At 42.4% G+C, this 18364-nt stretch overlaps 1 protein-coding gene across 1 annotated transcript in view; it reads right to left on the bottom strand.

The window, feature by feature from the left end:
• Positions 1-559: 559 nt before the first annotated feature.
• Positions 560-18364, bottom strand: part of LOC135220593 (hydroxyacid-oxoacid transhydrogenase, mitochondrial-like) — a gene marked incomplete in the record, with an annotated part of 222892 nt that continues 205087 nt past the window's right edge. Inside the window, 1 exon segment of the mRNA XM_064257861.1 lies at positions 560-8525. Coding sequence (XP_064113931.1) covers positions 8442-8525 — 84 coding nt within the window.

Raw genomic sequence — 18364 nt, 5'->3', positions numbered from 1 at the left:
GGACTGCATTAAATAAATGTCAATACCATATGAGAGAGAGGGGGGAGCTTAATGACATATTAAGTTTTTGTAATTACAAGACTTTTGTGCATTTAAATATCTTGTAAACATACTCAGTAAGCAGGCAAAACTATTGCAATTGCCAGAGTTTTTGTTAGTCTAAATTGGATAGTACTGTTCTGTAAATATTTTGTTCCTAAACATATAACTTTCAGCACAAGCTGCAGTTAGCTGTTTAACTAAAAACAAGGTGGTTATTGATAATTGGCTACCGATGGGAGGGGAGGAAGCCCCACCATCCAGTTTATAAATATTAACTTTTTTCCTTTTAGCCGCAGTCCGAGACAGACATGTCTCTTTTGCTGTCAGCTATTTGAGTCAATTCTTAATTACTCTTTTTTTTGTTTTGTTTTATGAGTATATTGTTTTCTTTTCACCCGTTCTTGCTGCATAGTTGTTATCAAATCATTTTAGCCAATGTGACTTGTTGGATATCTTCTCTAACTTGGTCTTGCCTTTTGATATAATGCAAAACCAACTTGTCTTACCTTGGTGTGTCTTATTTTCCATTGTTTTTTTTTTTATTCTGCATCCAAGGAGAGCAGGTCTGCCTCTCACCACCAAAGATTCTAGGTTTAGATGCCTTCTCAACCACGTTTTATCAAACATCCTTGTTCTACATCTGTTTTCTGTTTGTTCTGAAGTGTTTTATCTCTGAAACAAGCAGTTTTTTTAAACTAAACAATTAAGTACTTGGAATGTTAGGTTTTATTATTTCAGATGTTGTAGAGCTTCAGACAGAGGAGGAGGGGTCTTTTGCTCAGTGTAGGGGTTTCATGACCCAACACACGAAAGCTCTGCTTGCCTTTGAGCATGGAATCCCCTCTCCCTTTACATGACGAAGAATTGGAGGTTGATGTTGCAAGACCTTAGACAGTCTGAGTTTACCGATTTTGGCAAGTCGTCTTCAAGACCAGTAGCTGTTCTTGTCTATGCTCCTTACTATGTCTAAAGGAGGGTGGGGGAGAGTTGCGCATTCCTAGACTACCTCCTCATCTTGCTCCTGTTCTGGAGGATAAGAGGTCCCCCAGAAAGCTTCCTTGATGAAGTTTTCATTGCTGCCATTACATTCTTCGTCATTGTGTGCTGGATTACAATCTCTATCTTCTTTCTTTTCTTTCATGAGACATTGGTAGGAAGAATACGCAGTAACTGTAAGGAAGATGACTTGCCATCGGAGCGACAGCCAACGAGCCATGTTCAGCCACTATATTTTGGTTCAGGTATGTGTTTTGTTGCAGTGTTGTAGCTTCAAGAGCTACTTCCACCTTCCATTAGACAATTGGATTTGCACAAGTCGATCCTTCTCCTTCATCTTTTGCTGTAGGTCATGACTGTCTTTCCTGTGCTTTCCTCCCTGATCTTGAGTCTGCTGTCAGTGCAGCTCCCGCCCCGATCGTCGTATTCCCTTCCTTTTGTTGTCCTTCTGGGCCTGGCCGAGCATTTCTTCAGTGCCAGAATGAGAGTTCCTAGTTGCCATTTTCATTGAGGCTGCCACAGTTTTCTGACAGTTCTGTTACCATTTTCAGCGAGGCTGCAACATTTTTCTGGACGTCTTAAGCCGAAGATACGCTCTACAAGGAAGGAAGTATACGCGGCCGTGCAATGTTGAATGCCTGTATCTTTGCCTCATGATGTACCACTGAGGAGGGAAGAGAGAGGCCCTTGGTAGGCAGAAGTAGCTTTGCTTTTGCCAGGTTGCACAGCTGTGACTTTTTGATGTTGCTGTAGTTTTGCTGAGCTCTTTAGCCAAAGATTAGCTCTTCAAGGAAAATAAGTGCAGCTGTGTCCCTTTTACAAATGTAGCATAACAAAGATACAACATTCTCTGATTGTTTTCACTGATTTCATCTCCTCCTTATGCTCTTCCCTATCTATGGACATAGACTTAGAGACTCTTCTTCTTAGCCTAGTGAATGTCAGTTACGTGGATGCATCTTCATCCCTACAAATTCCCGCTAAGAACGTTGCTACATAGACTTGGACCCTCTTCATCTTAGCCTAGTGAGTGTCTAGTATGTGGATGCATCTTCCCTACACATTCCCACTAGGAATGTTGCCATATCACAGCATGTCTAGGGGCAGGCCCCAACCCACGCTTACTTGGAGGTTGGGAGGAGAATGGGATGGCTAATTTGAATTTTTCCCCCATGTTCATGTGAAAGTCTTGAAGTGGATGGATAGCTCTTCAGAGAACATTTCCCTCTCACCACGTTTGTGTGGATGCTTAGCTGGCACTTCTATGGGGCGTATGTAACAGCCTCTCCCTCATTCATGTTGTTGTGAAGGTCATCAACATCTTCATGGCACTGCAGGACAAGGCCTCCATTCTATGTTTTGTGGAGAGTTCTCTAGCAAGCGATTGCTCTTCTGAGAATGTTTATACCTTCACAGTTGGGCAAGGGGCATCACTGGCACTTTGGTGGACATTTGGGCACAGCACCTACCTATCTTCATGTGGAATTAAGGGGCACATCTATGGAAACCCATCCCCAGCCTCATGTCAGTGATTTTGCAGCAATCTCCTGGAGTGGCCAATGTCCATTTTTGGTCAACTACATCCAAATGAACTCCCACACCCCTGTGGACATCTTGGGTGCATCACCCACCCATCTTCATGTGGAATCAGAGGCACATCTATGCAACACCCTTCAACACGGCTCATGTCAGTGATTTTCAAGTTATATCCTGGAGCAGACAACGTCCATTTTTGGCGACAACCACTTCCGAATGAACAGGATTGTTCTCCCATATCCTTATGGCTATTGTTACAAGTGTGGCGACATTTCAAGACTGTGTATCCACAAAGACTAAGACATCCTACAGATAAGATAAGAATATTTGTTTAGTTGTTCCCATTCAACTTTGGCACTGTATTCTCTCCCCGAATCAGGATAGTTCCAGTTTTGATAGAACAGGTTTCTTCAGATCCCCTTACGTTTCTGACTGCAGTTTGTTTCTGTAAACCATATGGACACTCATGCCTCTGACAGGCCCCATAGCTGTGTCTTCGGGTGTTTTGTGACATTAAACTTCTACGATTGGACTGCTTTCCTCAAAAGTGTCACATTGTCTTCTTCAGTAGGTCCTCTTCATATGATGAAAATTTAAGCCACCTTCATAGGATGAAGATTTAAGCCATGGCTGCAAAGAAGATGGACCAGTGGCCCTAGGGAGACAACGTCGCATCTGAGAGGCAACTTCGGTCATCCTCATGGGATTGAGACCATTCCTTTTGTATGAGTGATAACCCATGGCCATATGACTACGGCTGGTCACATGGCCAGGGCCACTTCCCCTCATAGCAGCTATATTCAGTCATGTAGTGTATATGACTGTTCTCTGGGACCTGTACTGGTGTTGTCTCCTCTTACCACAGATCGTCTGTGGCTTTTATCTACCATCAAGTCTTTGGTCTCCGGATCAGCTTGAAGTATTCTATGCCTCTCTCTCTCTCTTGATGACTCAGTTGTAATGTCGACTGGAGTCTGAAGTTTGTATGTCAAGCGTTTGAGATGTTGGGTGGAAGAATACGCAGTGACTGTAAGGAAGATGATTTGCCATTGGAGCGACAACCAATGAGCGGTGTTCAGCCGGTCAATTTCGGTTCAGGTATGTGTGTTTCGTTGCAGTGCGTTGTAACTTCAAGAGCTACTTCTCCCCTTCCATTCATTGATTGGATTTACAAAAATCGATCCTTCTCAATCAGCTTTTGCTGTAGGCCACAACCGTGTCTTTCCTCCCTGAATGTGCATCTACTGTCGGTGCAGCTCCCGCCCAGATCATTGTCTACCCTTCCTTCCGTTGTCCTTCTGGGCATAGCCGAGCATTTCTTTGGTGCCAGAATGAGTTCCTGGTTTCCTTATTCATTGAGGCTGCAACTGTTTTCTGACAGTTTCTGTTGCCGTTTTCTGAGAGGCCACCAGTTTTCTGGAGATCTAAGCCGAAGATATGCTCTCCAAGGAAGGAATTATTTGCAGCAGTGTAATGTTGAATGCCCGTATCTTTGCCTCATGACATACCACTGAGGAGGGAAGAGAGGCCCTGGGTAGGCAGAAGTATCTTTACTTTTGCCATGTTGCACGGCCGTGACTTTTTGACGTTGGTGTAGTTTTGCTGAGCTCTTAGCCAAAGATTTGCTCTTCAAGGAAAATAAGTGCAGCTGTGTCCCTTCTACAAATGTTGCACGACCAAGATACAACACTCTCTTGGAGTTCTTTCTTCTTAACTAGTTTAAGTAAAGTGTGCAGATGCATCTTCATCCCTACACATTCCTGCTAAGAACATTCCCATATCATGGCATATCTAGGGGCAGGCCCCCACCCATGCTCACGTGGAGGTTTGGAGGAGAATGGGATGGCTCATTTGAGTTTTTTTCCTGATCTTCATGTGAAAGTTTTGTTGTGGATGGATTGCTCCTCAGAGAACATTTTCCTCCACCATGTTTGTGTTGATGGTTAGCTGACACTTCCGTTGGACATCTGTAACAGCCTTTCCCTCTTTCACATTGTTGTGAAGGTCATCAACATCTCTATGGGGCTGTAGGGCAGGACCTCCATTCTGTTTTATGGAGAGTTCTCTGGCAAGCGATTGCTCTTCTGAGAATATTTATACCTCCACAGTTGGGCAAGGGGCATCATTGGCACTTTGATGGACATCTTGGGTATAGCACCTACCTATCTTCATGTGGAATTAAGAGACACATCTATGCAAACCTATCCCCAGCCTCATATCAGTGATTTTGCAGCAATCCCCTGGAGTGGCCAATGTCCATTTTTGGTAACAAATGCTTCCAAATGAACAAGATCATTCTCCCAGACCCCAGTGGACATCTTGGGTGCAAGCACCTACCCATCTTCATGTGGAATCAGGGGCATATCTATGCAACACCCCTCAACCTGGCTCCTGTCAGTGATTTTGCAGCAATCTCCTGGAGCGGCTAACGCCCATTTTCGGTAACAACCACATCCGAATGAACAGGATCACTCTCCCAAACCCTTATAGCTATTGTTGCAAGAGTGGCAACATTTCAAGACTGTGTGCATCCACGAAGACTTAAGACATCCTATAGGTATGATAGGAATATTTGTTTAGTTATTCCCATTCAACTTTGGCACAGTATTCTCTCCCAGAATCAGGATAGTTCCAGTTTAGACAGAACAGGTTTCTTCAGATCCCCTTATGTTTCCAACTGCAGTTAGTTTCTGTAAACCTTATGGACGATCATGCCTCTGACAGTCCCCATGGCTGTATCTTTGGGTGTTTTGTGAATTCAACTTCTATGATTGGACGGCTTCCCTCAAAAGTGTGCAGTCACAGTGTCTTCTTCAGCAGGTGCTCTTCATAGGATGAAGATTTAGGCCACAGCTGCAAAGAAGATGGACCAGTGGCAACTAAGGAGATAACGTTGCATCTGAAAGGCAAATTCGGTCACCCTCTTGGGATTGAGACCATTCCTTTTGTACGAGTGATGACCCGTTGCCGCGTGAATGCGGCCAGGACCACTTCCCTCGTTGCAGTTATATTCACAGTCGTGTAGTATATACGACAGTTCTCTGGGACCTGTACTGGTGTTCTTTCCTCTTACCACAGATCTTCTGTGGCTTTTATCTACCATTTAGTCTTTGGTATCCAGATCAGCTTGAAGTATTCTACGCTTCTCTCTCTGGTTCCCTCAATCTCTCTCGATGACTCAGTTGTAATGACGACTGGAGTCGGAAGTTTGTCTGTCGAACATTTAGGGAAGGGATGCACAGGGAACCAAGAGTGTGCAAGGTACAAACATCAAAGCCAGGACCAATCTTTTCTTTCAAGTCACCCTCAGAACAATATGTTCTGAGATTGGTCTTAGCCACTGACCATTGCACGACCAAGTTTTGGAATAAATTCAAGAGATATCATTAATGAAGTTCTTCAGTCCTTTTTGGGACCACAGAAGCAATTGAAGGTTTCCCATTCAAACCCCTCCCTTCCCTGAAGAGAAAGTAGGGGTAAGTAGAAAGAATAAGATGCCTAGATCGCTTACCTCCCCACATGTGACCTCCAGAGGAGGATACCCATAGCCTTAAGCATCAATTTAAGGTAGCTGTAACTTCGGTGGTAATGTCCTTCAGTAGGATATCGACTTCCTACCACTCTTCATCTTCCATCCGATTTATGTCCACAAATTTGTTCTAGCTCATTGAAGGATCTTAAAGCAATGCTGAATGAATACATTAAGGAAATTTTACATTCCCGATTTCTACAGCTGTCCCTCTCTCATAGAGTAAGTAACGTGTAATTGGAAACCAGTCATACATCTTTCTTCCCTGACCTGTTCAACAGATTTGGTTTAAGATAGAAACAATACACTCTGTAATTGCAACCATCAAGGAGCCGACTTGATTCCTTTGTTGGGTTTGAAGGACAAGTATTTCCAAATACTCATCCGTCAATCCTTCCAGAAGTTCCTCCACTTCATTCACAGAGCGACTTCATACTCCTCAGAGCAGAAAGCTCTATGCTTATCTCTGTTGTGAATTGAACTTCTGCCTCTTAAAGTTTTCACTTTATTTTCACCTTGGCATCAACTAGGGCATGTTTGTTCAGGGCAAGTTTCCTGATGTACAATACCTCGATCTTGTGCGATTTGAGTTGCATGAATTCACAGATACATGAACATTTCATTGGAATGTAACTAACTGGCATTTTTTTTCAGACACTCAACATTTGCGAAATCCTTGAGAAACCCTGCAGCAGTGTTCGTTTAATTTTTTAAGCATAGTAGTACTTCAGACTTCGAACTTAATCCTTTCCAGAAGGCTGTTCGAAATACGATTAGTGCAAATTATGAAACAAATATCCTCATAAGACATAAAAGGGAATTTGGATCTAAGGACCCTGGTGTCTACCAAGTGACCGGAGACCTTTTGCATTACCACCTAAGGTGGCGATGACTCGTTTCAGTTCTGGCTTAACCAAGAAGTGCTGTCCAAGGGCACCATTTATTTTGATTCATGCAATGATAAAATAGGCATACTCCAAAGCTGATGTGGTGGACAACAGTACACTATGGGGCAAGAATTCACAAGATCAGGGGCATTGGTCTGTCACTCACATTCAGGAAGAACCTGTCGGACAGCTACTATGGACAGAAATGTGGTCATGACAGACAAAACACCTCCTTCTTACCTTCAGGATGTTGCCTATAGATTCTGTGGTGGCTGCTCAGCAGTCAAGTAGTTCACCCAGTGCCCTTGAGGGACTGGTGGCATCTGGCCTAATGAGTACAGCTGCAAAAGAGAGGGTGTGTGGGACTGGCTTCCTATCTTTCTCTTTGAACCCTTCCTCTTCCACTGGGCAGTAATGGCTAGCAAGCCATCACATGCTGGATGGGAGTGTGCATGCATGTTCTAGATGACCGAGCAACCTGTCTGTAATCTAGCCTCAATTTGGATTAATATATTCAAGTCATAACCCCCTCCCTGCAAGTGTAGAGATGAACTGACAGTGAAAAAACCTATTGGTTATCTTCAGCATTCGACAATATGGGTTCAATGATGAATCAATGATGTTAAACCCATCAATTCAAAAGGCCCAGAAGTCTGGAAGTTGAACATCACACTTTCAACAGATAAGAGGCATGGGTCTCCTTCCACTGCTCTTACTTCCAGGCCCCAGGTGAGGTGAACTACCAATCAGTCAGTTCAGAGATTTGCTCAGAATCCTCCCACCAGGAATTAAGTCTCCCTTGTGTAAAGATCGAAGGTATATGTAGAAACAAATGACAAATTTTTAATGTAATTTTTACTTTTCCTGACATACAAACCTGAGGTCTTTATATAAATGGCCCACCTCTTGCCACCCCTCATTCTGCTACCTGGGCCAAAAGGTAAAGCGAATGCTTGCCAACTGGATGGCGGGGCTTCCTCCTGTACAGTTAGTAGCCAAGTACCAATAATCACCTTGTTTTATATTAAACAGCCAGCTCCTGCTTGCACTGAAAGTTAATCCCATTTGTAAAGAACTTGGGTTTGTATATCAGGAAAATGCAAATTACTTAAACAAAAAATTTTCATTTTAAAACCAATTCATTTAACAGTGGTTCTCTGGAATTGAAAAAAAAAATTAATTGTTAATGACAATGTACCACTTAGGATAATCTAATATTTACTTTCAAAGGAATTGCTATTCGTACACTATTAGCTAGGCAAGTTGTGTAGGTATACTATGCCAATCTTTGTTACTTAAAAGATTAGTTACTTACAAAATGGGGAAGAACCCAACCATCTGTTCAATGTTGAGGTGCCGCTGTATATCATATTCCAATAAGAAAATTATATATGCACATACCAACCACATCTCTGAAGATTTCTTGAGTATAAAAATACCAAAAAAATATTCTAGTACACCTTCATAGAGTTTTCAAAAAGTAATGCCAAATCTTCCTCACTCTGTTCACGTGGTGCGAGCTTAGTCACTCGATGCTGAAAAAAAAAGGAGTTATCAAGAATGTATCTTTGAAGGGATATGCAATGAATTCAGCTATACAAAGTTTATTTTTAACCAAATTAACCCACAAGCATTTTACTTTTAACAAACAACTGCATTACTAAACTGCTTTTCCCTTGCCTGCACTTTTATCAGTGCAGTAAGGTTATGAATTTTATGGAATTTGACTCAACAAAGAATAGAGGACTGAACACTTGAGTAGAAGGGAAAATGCCTTTTCTAATGATAACTGCTCAGCTAGGTTGTCACTCTATATTTTATATAAGCTGAATAACTTATTATGTCATAAGCTCCCAGGCTTTTTGATGCAGTGAGGGTTGGGGAGTGTAACTCATATAGTAATGTAATGATGTGTGAGAACAGAAATCATACTCAGACAAGATGCATTCTGGTGGCTTCTGCAGATGTTTTCTTATGGTTTTTTGGGCTTATACTCTTGTGAGCTTATGGCAATGTCTTACCTTAACCACAAAACAGGGGATATTTGACTGCCTTGATGGAGGGTGCATCATTCTCCTCCTCTAACACTAATCTACACTGCCCTGCAACAGATGATGGTGACTGATTGCCAAAACTTGAGTGTGGTTAAACTGCTTCTTGCCTGTGTTGGGTTCTTGTCTTTTCAATTTGACCATTCTGGAGCCTGTTAGTGGTCAGGAGACTTTGGACCCTGTTGGTGGTCAAAAGATTTTTCATAAGTAAGATCAGGGTGAAGTGTCCTCTAATTTAACCTCGTTCGTTGATGAGACAATCAGAGGGTCCTTCCAGAATTCTTGAAGCCCTCAGGATCAAAGTCTGAAATAGCCTTGACTGCGGTCTTCCTGAATGAGACATCACCAAGCACTAACACATTCCTCATCCTCAGATTCCAGCCTTGCCAAGATGTCTGGTCATGTCCTACAAGGCTATGGACTGGAAGACCAGTAAATGCCCTGGATATAAGTACAGTCCGGTCCTGAAATATGCGTGTTCGAATTGTGCAATTTCCCTTTTATGTGGTCGCTAGTTCTCAAAAATAGATTTTCTATATCTGCGAAGCCGTTCAAAGTCTGCGAGTCACGCTCCCCAAACGTATCAAATCTATTGCCTTTTCAAGTATTTTAGGTGGGGTGGGGTGGGGGGTTTGCTGGTATCTGGGAGAAGGGTTGGGGGAATGTGAGGGAAAGATTTCCTGCTCAGCCATTAGTGAAGATGGAAGGCTCCGCTTCACGCATTTGTGATGTCATAGCGTAGTGTGTATGAATGATCGGTATCATCATCATCATCATCGCTATAGGTATTATTCAGATCTGTGAAGTATATTCTGAAGGCTTCTGCTCAGCCATTAGCTAAGACAGAAGGCTCATCCTCACGCATTTGTGACATCACACCACAGTGCGTATGAATGATCAGTATCATCATCATCACCATACGCATTATTCAGATCTGTGATGAGGTGTATTCTGATCATCCGCATCATGTATGCATCTGCCTAGAATCGAAGAGGAAGACCTATTTTCTCAAAACTAATCACTTGCCCTTAGTTAAAGACGAAGGAAAGACCAACTTCCATTTTGGCAGCAGTTGACAACTTGAAATCCGTCATTGCTAACATGAAGTAAGAATTTTTTTTCATCTACGTTAACTTGATTTGACTAACTTTTGGCATTTGATCATTTAATTTTTTCGATTGTTGAAATAGATTTTGATGAAAATGATTAGTAAAAGTGATTAACAGAGAGAGAGAGAGAGAGAGAGAGAGAGAGAGAGAGAGAGAGAGAGAGAGAGAGAGAGAGAGAGTGTCATTTTATGCTTAATTTTAAATTTTTATCAATTTTTTTTTATCGTAAAATAAACAAATTTATATGAAACGATTACATAGAAACTGAGACAGGCCCTCATAACCAAGTTTGTTAGGCCTAACGGGGGTGAAGACACGCATGATCCACCAGTCCCCAAAACCTCAAATGGTTCACAAAGCCTTCATTCAGCAGAACTCTTAGTGGAGGATTAGATAGAGGAGTTTGAAGGTTTTTTGGCAGAGGATAGGTAGAGGAAATTCCATCCAAAAGGTTTTTTAAAGGAAATGACTGTCGTAAGTACACTTGCACCCGATGGTGACAGTGTTTACGAGTGGGAATTTTCACCATCCTGGATGTAATTTTAAACTTTTTCAAGTTATTAAAACCTTTTTAATGTTTTATTTATCCATAAGAATAATTTAATATTAGAAAAATTTACAATATAGTATATAGAAAATATTGAAAATGGGTAGTATAAAAAAGTTTGACTAGGTAAGTTGCCGTCTGCCTCGGCCCTAATGGAATTATTCTCATAGGGTATGTGTAACTCAACCTGCAATTTTCCAGTTCTGAGAGGCCATAGATCGACCGAATTCTCGCATAATTGGGGATCATACTGTATGTTTTAGTCCCATGCCTTAGATCTCTTAACGTTATATAAATTGTCTGTTGGGTGCCGATTGGACGTATGGTACGTCGATATAAAAAAGATTTTTTAAAAATTCGCGGAAAAATAGTAATAGGCCTACTAAGCAAAAAAACTTTTGAATCACGCGCCTTGGGGGATGCTGGGAGCTCACGGATCAAGGCGTTGTTTTGTTTACAATTGTTACCCAGGCGCGCAAGCGCAAATTTCTCTCTTCTCGCACTAAAAAGCATCAGCGACACATCTCGGAAATTATTTCGTCACTTTGACATAATTTTTTTTTTGCACCATTTATATTAGCCGTTACATGGTATTATTATATGGAAATGTGCGCAATTTCATGTAGAATACAACTAAAAACAACTCATGGTTGTAGCTTTTATCAATTTTGAAATATTTTCATATAAATAACAATAAGTGCCAAAATTTCAACCTTCGGTCAACTTTGACTAGCGAAATGGTAAAAAAACGCAATTGTAAGCTAAAACTCTTATATTCTAGTAATATTCAATCATTTACCTTTATTTTGCAACAAATTGAATTCTCTAGCACAATATTTTAATTTATGGTGAATTTATGAAAAAAACTTTTTCCTTATGTCCGCGCGGTAACTTCCGAAAAAATCATAAATTTTTCGTCCAATTGTCGTAATGTTTGCACCATTTTAAATAAGCCGTTATATAAAGTAGAATACAACAAAAAACAACCCATGGTTGTAGATTTATCAGTTTTGAAATATTTTCATATAAATAACGATAAGTGCCAAAATATCAACCCTTCTGTCAACTTTGACTCGACCGAAATGGTCGACACTCGTAATTGTAAGCTAAAACCCTTACATTCTAGTAATATTCAATCATTTACCTTCATTTTGCAACAAATTGGAAGTCTCTAGCACAATATTTCGATTTATGGTGAATTTTTGAAAAACACTTTTTCCTTACGTCCGAGCGCGGTAGCTGCTGAAAATCTCAGAAATTCTTTCGTCAGATTGTCGTAATGTTTGCACCGTTTTATATTAGCCGTTACATAAAGTTTTATATATGAAAATGTGCGCATTTTCATGTAGAATACAATAAAAAAATAACTCACGGTTGTAGCTTTTATCAGTTTTTTTATATTTTCATATAAATCACGATAAATAGAAACATTCGACTTTCAGTCAAATTTAACTCAAACTGAAATGGTCGAAAACTGCAATTGTAAGCTAAAACACTTACAGTTTAGTAATATTCAATCAATTACCTTCATTTTGGAATAAACGGGAAGTCTCTAGCACAATATTTTGATTTATGGTGAGTTTTTGAAAACAAAAAAATTTTATACCTCCGCGCGTTACTTTATGTCTGCGCGTTACGAATTCATGCATCATTTTGTGATAATATTTTCTCTGTTATTGCTTTGATCATTTTACAATTTGTTATATACCAAAATCATCACAATGTAGTGTAAAATACAACAACAAAAATTAACTCATTAGCTTTAACCGTTTTGCTCACAGCACGATTTGTATACAATTATATAAGAAATTTTTTTTCGCAGTCATATATTCCAATATTTATATATGATAATGATATTTTTTTTCACTTCTGATGGTTGCATACTAAACTTCAGGCAAAAAAAATAAAGAGAGAGAGAGAGAGAGAGAGAGAGAGAGAGAGAGAGAGAGAGAGAGAGAGAGAGAGACCAAAAATGAACTCAATCTAAAAATTAAGCGTGCTGTGATTTTTTGAAAAAAAAAAACTTTTTTCCACTTTGACGCTAACTCCCGAACGGCGCCGGCATACAACAGACACTGGTAAATAAGTAGCAGCTTGGCATTTAAGGGTTAAGCATAGAAAAGCGCTTGCTTCAAAGAGTAAGGGTAGGTTAACTTTGGGGGCTAAAACCAAGGTAGAGGAAGCTAGTGATTTAAAATCAGTCCTGTATAAGAAGTTAGAAGATAGGTTGACATCGAGTATGTCTGGGTTGTTTACTACGCTGATGTCAAAGTTGCAAGACGAGAAGAAAGTTAGCAATAGGGAACAATGTACTAACTGCTCTCTTCCAGCTCCCCTGCCTGTTCCAGAACCAGCCCTGATGGGTGCCAGGGGTCAGGGATATCCAAAAACCGAAAGGGTAGGAACTACTGACTGCCCCAGTGAGGAGCAGGCAGTGTCTGCAGCAGAATTCCCCATTCCCCCTAAAAACGTAAGTCTGAATATAAAATCAGAAATAGGAATGACGCAGACAACTAAGGTTGTTAGGGATCAGTCACGTGAGACAAGATTCCAAGGGCAGTTGCCTTTAGATCCTTTTTTTAATCCTGCTAGGTTAGGATTCCCATTGGATCCAGAGAACTGTTTGTTTCTGGCCAATACTGCACCAAAAGTAAAATCTAGCCTTCCTCCTTCACGGAGCTTCGACTCGGTTCCGTCAGCAGTAGATACTTTGAATGCCCCTTTCTCTTCAAAGGTTCCCTTTCCGTCTGGAAGTACTTCAGAACTTTTGCCCTTTGAGGGTTCCTCAAGCGTTGCTCATTTCAATTTAGCTGACTATAATAGTGATCCTTTAGGCCTTTCACAGGGGTATAGGTCTTTAGTTAGGCAGTGTTTTCTTTTGGGTTTCGGTAATATTCAGGACCATGTTCTTAAGAATTTACCTGAATTTTGTAACGATATGTATTTAGATTTTCAAGGTGGTAAGGATTCAATTTATTTTCTTTCACTTAAAAGGATGGCTTCTAATTCTTCTATATCCCCGGGTTCGTCAGTTTCTCTTCCCCCGTTCTTGGGGGGATCTGCTTCAGTTTCAGAACATTCAGCAGCCCCTCCTCAAGGGGGTTTCATGCCTTCTTTGGTTTTCCCTCATGAGAGTACTTTTGCTTCTAACATGGCTTTGTTGCGTTCCGCAGGTTTTTCCCGTTCAGGTGAGGTGTTGATGTCTTTCTTGCCTTCGCAGGTTACTTCTTTGGGTATCCCTTTGTCTTCCGCTGGTTTCAGTGTTGCTGCGGCAGGTGCCTCGGTTACCTGTCCCACTTCTGTGATCACTGGACTGAAAGGTTCCCAGTGTATCTTCCTCTGTTTTCCTTTCTCTGTCCGTCCTTCCTAAGGTAGGAGGTATTCAGCTGGATTTAGGTACTGGTGTTAATTCGGTGTTGGGTTTGGTGGAAGGTCGTCCAGGTTTCCTGACTTTGTTGGTTCCGATGGTTGCTCAAGTGGCAGTGGACGTTTACACGGGATGTGTCCTCTTTGCATGTTTGGGGAAAATCTCCCTTGGATAGTATTAGTTCGGTTCAATACAAGTTGTTGAATCAAGATCATGAAGCGCTAGGTCTGTGCAGCTCCAGCGGTGTTTTGCTTCTGCAAGAAGCCTCGAGTCGGTCGGTAGTTTCCACATCTGTTGGTTGAGGTGTTGATTTTCCGCAACCCTTCGTGGTTGACTCAAATCTGATGTTCATTCTTTAGGTGTAGGTCAGGGAAGGTTAGGTTTTCCGTCTCATCAGGGTGGTATTTCGGGAGTTGGTCTTGCCTCTGCTTATCCTCCCACTCAGGTGTATTCAGAAGATGTAGAGATTTTTTTGTCGAGGACGTAGGTCCTCCTCTCCTCCTCTGGTAACAGGCTGTCCGATTGTGGGAGACAGCGAGTATCGAAGAATGATAGACCTCATTCACCATCTTTTTCCTCAGTCGAAAGTTGACAAGGAACCTTTTAAAACTAGCCAAGCTATGTTTGAAGAATTTTTCTCTACCAAACCGCTGGTTTCGCACCCATCATGCAAGTTGCCTTGGTTTGGGCACGTAGAACAAGCCCTGAGGGAGGCGGACTCTCGGTTAGCTGTGGTAGTGGGGGCAGGAAGGCAGGACTCTGTTCTTATTCCCAGTCGTAAGCCCTTGTATGGCGTAGCGGGTAACCCTTCTTCAGGTTTCAGAGCGCCTCTTAACAGACTTGTTGGTATTTCAGCGAGAGAAGCGGCCCTACTTGAAGACCCTTTAGGAATCAATCCAAAGCTCTGTCACATACTATGTGGATGCTCTCTGGCCTCATGGGTTTCTTAAAACGGAAAGGGTATACTCCTTCAGATCCTGTTTTATTTGATAACCTTATCATGGCGGTGTCAATGGGTTTAGCTCATCAAGCAAGCATCTTGGCTGGTTGTATTACCTTTGTTGGCAAGAAGAGGAGGGACCTTTACCCGAGCCATTTCCCACCTCATTTCCCAGATATTCATAAGCGAGTTTTGTCTAGGGCTCTGCTGGCGCTCTGTGAAAGTCTCTTCAAGGAGAAGGATGTATCATCCATGGTGAATTTTGTTTCCTCCACGTCGGGTGGCTGTTCAGAGCACTAGGTCCCCTAAAGGTGCGAGTGCATCCTCTTCAGGTAAGCATTCCGGTTCATCTTCCCCAGCCAAGTCTCCCAAGAAAGTTGGGTTTTCATCCAAACCTTCTTCTGGCAAGAAGGGTTTTCGGAGATAGGAGACACTGCCCTCGTCGACACCAGTAGGAGGTTGTTTGTTCCCCTTTGTAACAACCTGGGAGAAGTGGGATGCGGAGAGTTGGGTGGTGGAGGTCTTGAGAGTGAGGTACAAGATTTCTTTCCCTTCTGCCCCTCCACTATCCAATTCCCTGGTAGTTCTTTCAAGCTATTCCCCGTCATCCATCAGGGGGAAGAAATTGGCAACGGAGATTCGTTCTTTGTGGGACAAGGGAGCGTTAGAACTAGCCCCCCCCCCCCCCCCTCTGCAAGAGATTGGGGATTTGTATCAACATGACGAAGAGTTCCCTGTCCCCTTCTCAGACTATTACCTATCTCGGCGTGGAGATTCAGGCATCCCGTTTGAAGGTTTTCCTGACTCAAGAACGAGTGCAGTCGATTGTGAGTCAAGTTGACCTCTTCCTCTCAGACAAAGCACAACTTGCAAAAGAGTGGAGAAGTCTTCTAGGAAAGATGTCATCTCTGTCCTTTCTAGTTCTAGGCTTTCGTCTCACAGATGTGTTCTCTGCAGGTACGTCTCAGGAATCGCTGGGAATTTCGGGACGAGAGAACGCAGTGATAATCTGGGACGATTCCTGCCTCAAGGATCTTCGGTGGTGGTCAGAAGAGGCTCACTGACCACCAGTATATGTCTTGCCCTCCCGATTTCGGATGTCCATCTGTATTCAGATGCCTCAAATCAAGATTGGGGCACAACCCTGGAGGAAGCTCAGGCCGAGGGCCTTTGGAAGGTTTCGGATCGGGAGGAGTCAATAAATGTCTGACAATTAAGAGCCATACAGGAGGATCTGTTAAGCTTCAGAGATCAAGTTCGGGGTAAAGTTGTAGCACTCTTTTCAGACAATGCTACGGCACTAGCTTATCTAAAGAGAGAGGGAGGTACAAGATCGTCAACCCTCAACATCATCGCGCAGAGAATCTTACGTTGGTGCAAAAGCCGCAAGACCTCATTACTTCTGCAGTTCATTGTGGGAAAGCTCAACGTCCTAGCAGATGTGCTAAGCCGTTCGAAAGAAGTCCGAGGAAGCGAATGGACATTAGCGCATGAGTTAGTCCAATCGCTGTTAAAGAGGTGGCCAGCCACTGTGGATCTGTTTGTCACAAGGTTTGAACTATTGTCTCCTGGCCCCTATGTCTTGCATGACGGATGCCATGCTCCATCCGTGGCACAATCTACACGTATATGCCTTCCCTCTGCTCGGCCTCATTCATCAGGTACTGACGAAGCTAAGAGGGTGCAAGAATAAGGAAATGACCCTAATTGCTCCGTTTTGGCCTCAGAGACCTTGGTTCCCGGATCTCTTGGAATTGCTGTCCGAACCTCCGATCCTCCTACCATGAAGGAAGGATCTTCTCAAACAGCCTCATTTTCATCATCACAAGAACCTTCCCGTACTCAACCTAGGTGTATGGAGACTGTGCAACGAGCAGCCCGAAATTCCGGTCTTTTGAAAGGCATGGCTCGACAACTTTCTATGTGCCTGAGGAAGTTATACCAGGTAAGGTGGGCAATGTACCATACTGGTGCAGGGGACAAGGGCATAGTATTTCTCGCCCTACAATAGCAAAGGTGGCAGATTTTCTACTTTTCCTGTGAAAATCCAAGTCTCTCTCTTACTCTACTATCGCAGGCTACAGATCCATGTTAACTAACACCTTTAGATTTCATTTACCAGAGATTTCTAATAGTAGAGTCCTTCATGATCTTCTCAGATCATCTAAGATCGAACAACCGATTGTTCTGCTTCAGGCCCCTCTGTGGGATTTAGTGGAAGTTCTACAGTTTTTAAGTTCGCAAACTTTTGTCCTTACGAGAACTTACTATTAAAGTTTTGTTTTTTATATCACTGGCTATGGCTAAAAGAGTGGGGGAAATTCAAGCTGTCTCAAGATCAATTTCGTTTGTGGGGAAGGATTTGTATCTCTTGTATCTTCCGGAGTTTGTGGCTAAGTCAGAGTCAGAAACTAACCCCCTTCTGAAAGAGTTTAAGGTTTTGTCTCTCGAGGATTTCGTCGGAGGTGACATTGCCGAGATGCGTCTTTGTCCAGTGTGAGCACTTAAATATTACCAGTCACGCACTTCAAAATTATTGCCGCGGCCACGGTCCTTGTTCGTCTTTCCCAGGAATCCCTCAAGACCGCTATAAAAAAATGCAATCAGTTTTTTCTTAAGGGAAGTAATTTCCCAATCCCTTCCCTCAGACACAATTTCGGAGAACAAAGTTCTGCACCCTAGAGCGCATAGTATCAGGAGTATAGCAATGTCATTGGCCTTCCTGAGGAATTTCTCAGTAAGCAAGATTTTAGAAGTGGCGTCTTGGAAATCAGTTTCGGTATTCAATTCTTTCTACTTGAGAGATGTACTCTTCGTTTCAGAGGAGGGTTACTCGCTAGAGCCATTTGTAGTGTTGCTTGCGTTAGTTGGCAATTAGCTCGGGTTTGGTAGGGGAGGTAGTAGTTTCATTGATTTCTCGTTTTTTGTAGATTTAGTCTGCCTACTTTTCATGGGTTATGTATGGGTTTGGTGTACTATCCCTGGTAGGTATATTGTTTTGCATCGGCTCAGCTCCTCATCATGACTTCTGAATTCATCACTCCCCTTCAGTGGACGTCAGGAGAGATCTGCCCTTGGAACTTATTCTCCATACATGGGAGGCTAACAGCCACATGGGAGATGTTCAGTTCCACTCCATACATGAGAGGTATATGATACCACATGGGAGGCTTCAGGAAGGCTCTGCCCTTGGGACTTATCCTCTATACATGGGAGGCTGTACAGCCACATGTGAGGTGTTTAGTTCCCCTCCACGCATGAGAAGTTTATGATACTTCATGGGAGGTTAGATGTGACCAAGACAAGACTTAGACTGATCAGACTAACGTTGAGGTACTCATTCCTTCAGTTTCTCACCTG

The sequence above is a fragment of the Macrobrachium nipponense genome, chromosome 2, assembly GCF_015104395.2.
Source record: "Macrobrachium nipponense isolate FS-2020 chromosome 2, ASM1510439v2, whole genome shotgun sequence".
Lineage (NCBI taxonomy): Eukaryota > Metazoa > Arthropoda > Malacostraca > Decapoda > Palaemonidae > Macrobrachium > Macrobrachium nipponense.
Note: the sequence above shows the minus strand (reverse complement) of the source record. Positions and strands in the feature narration are given on the sequence as shown.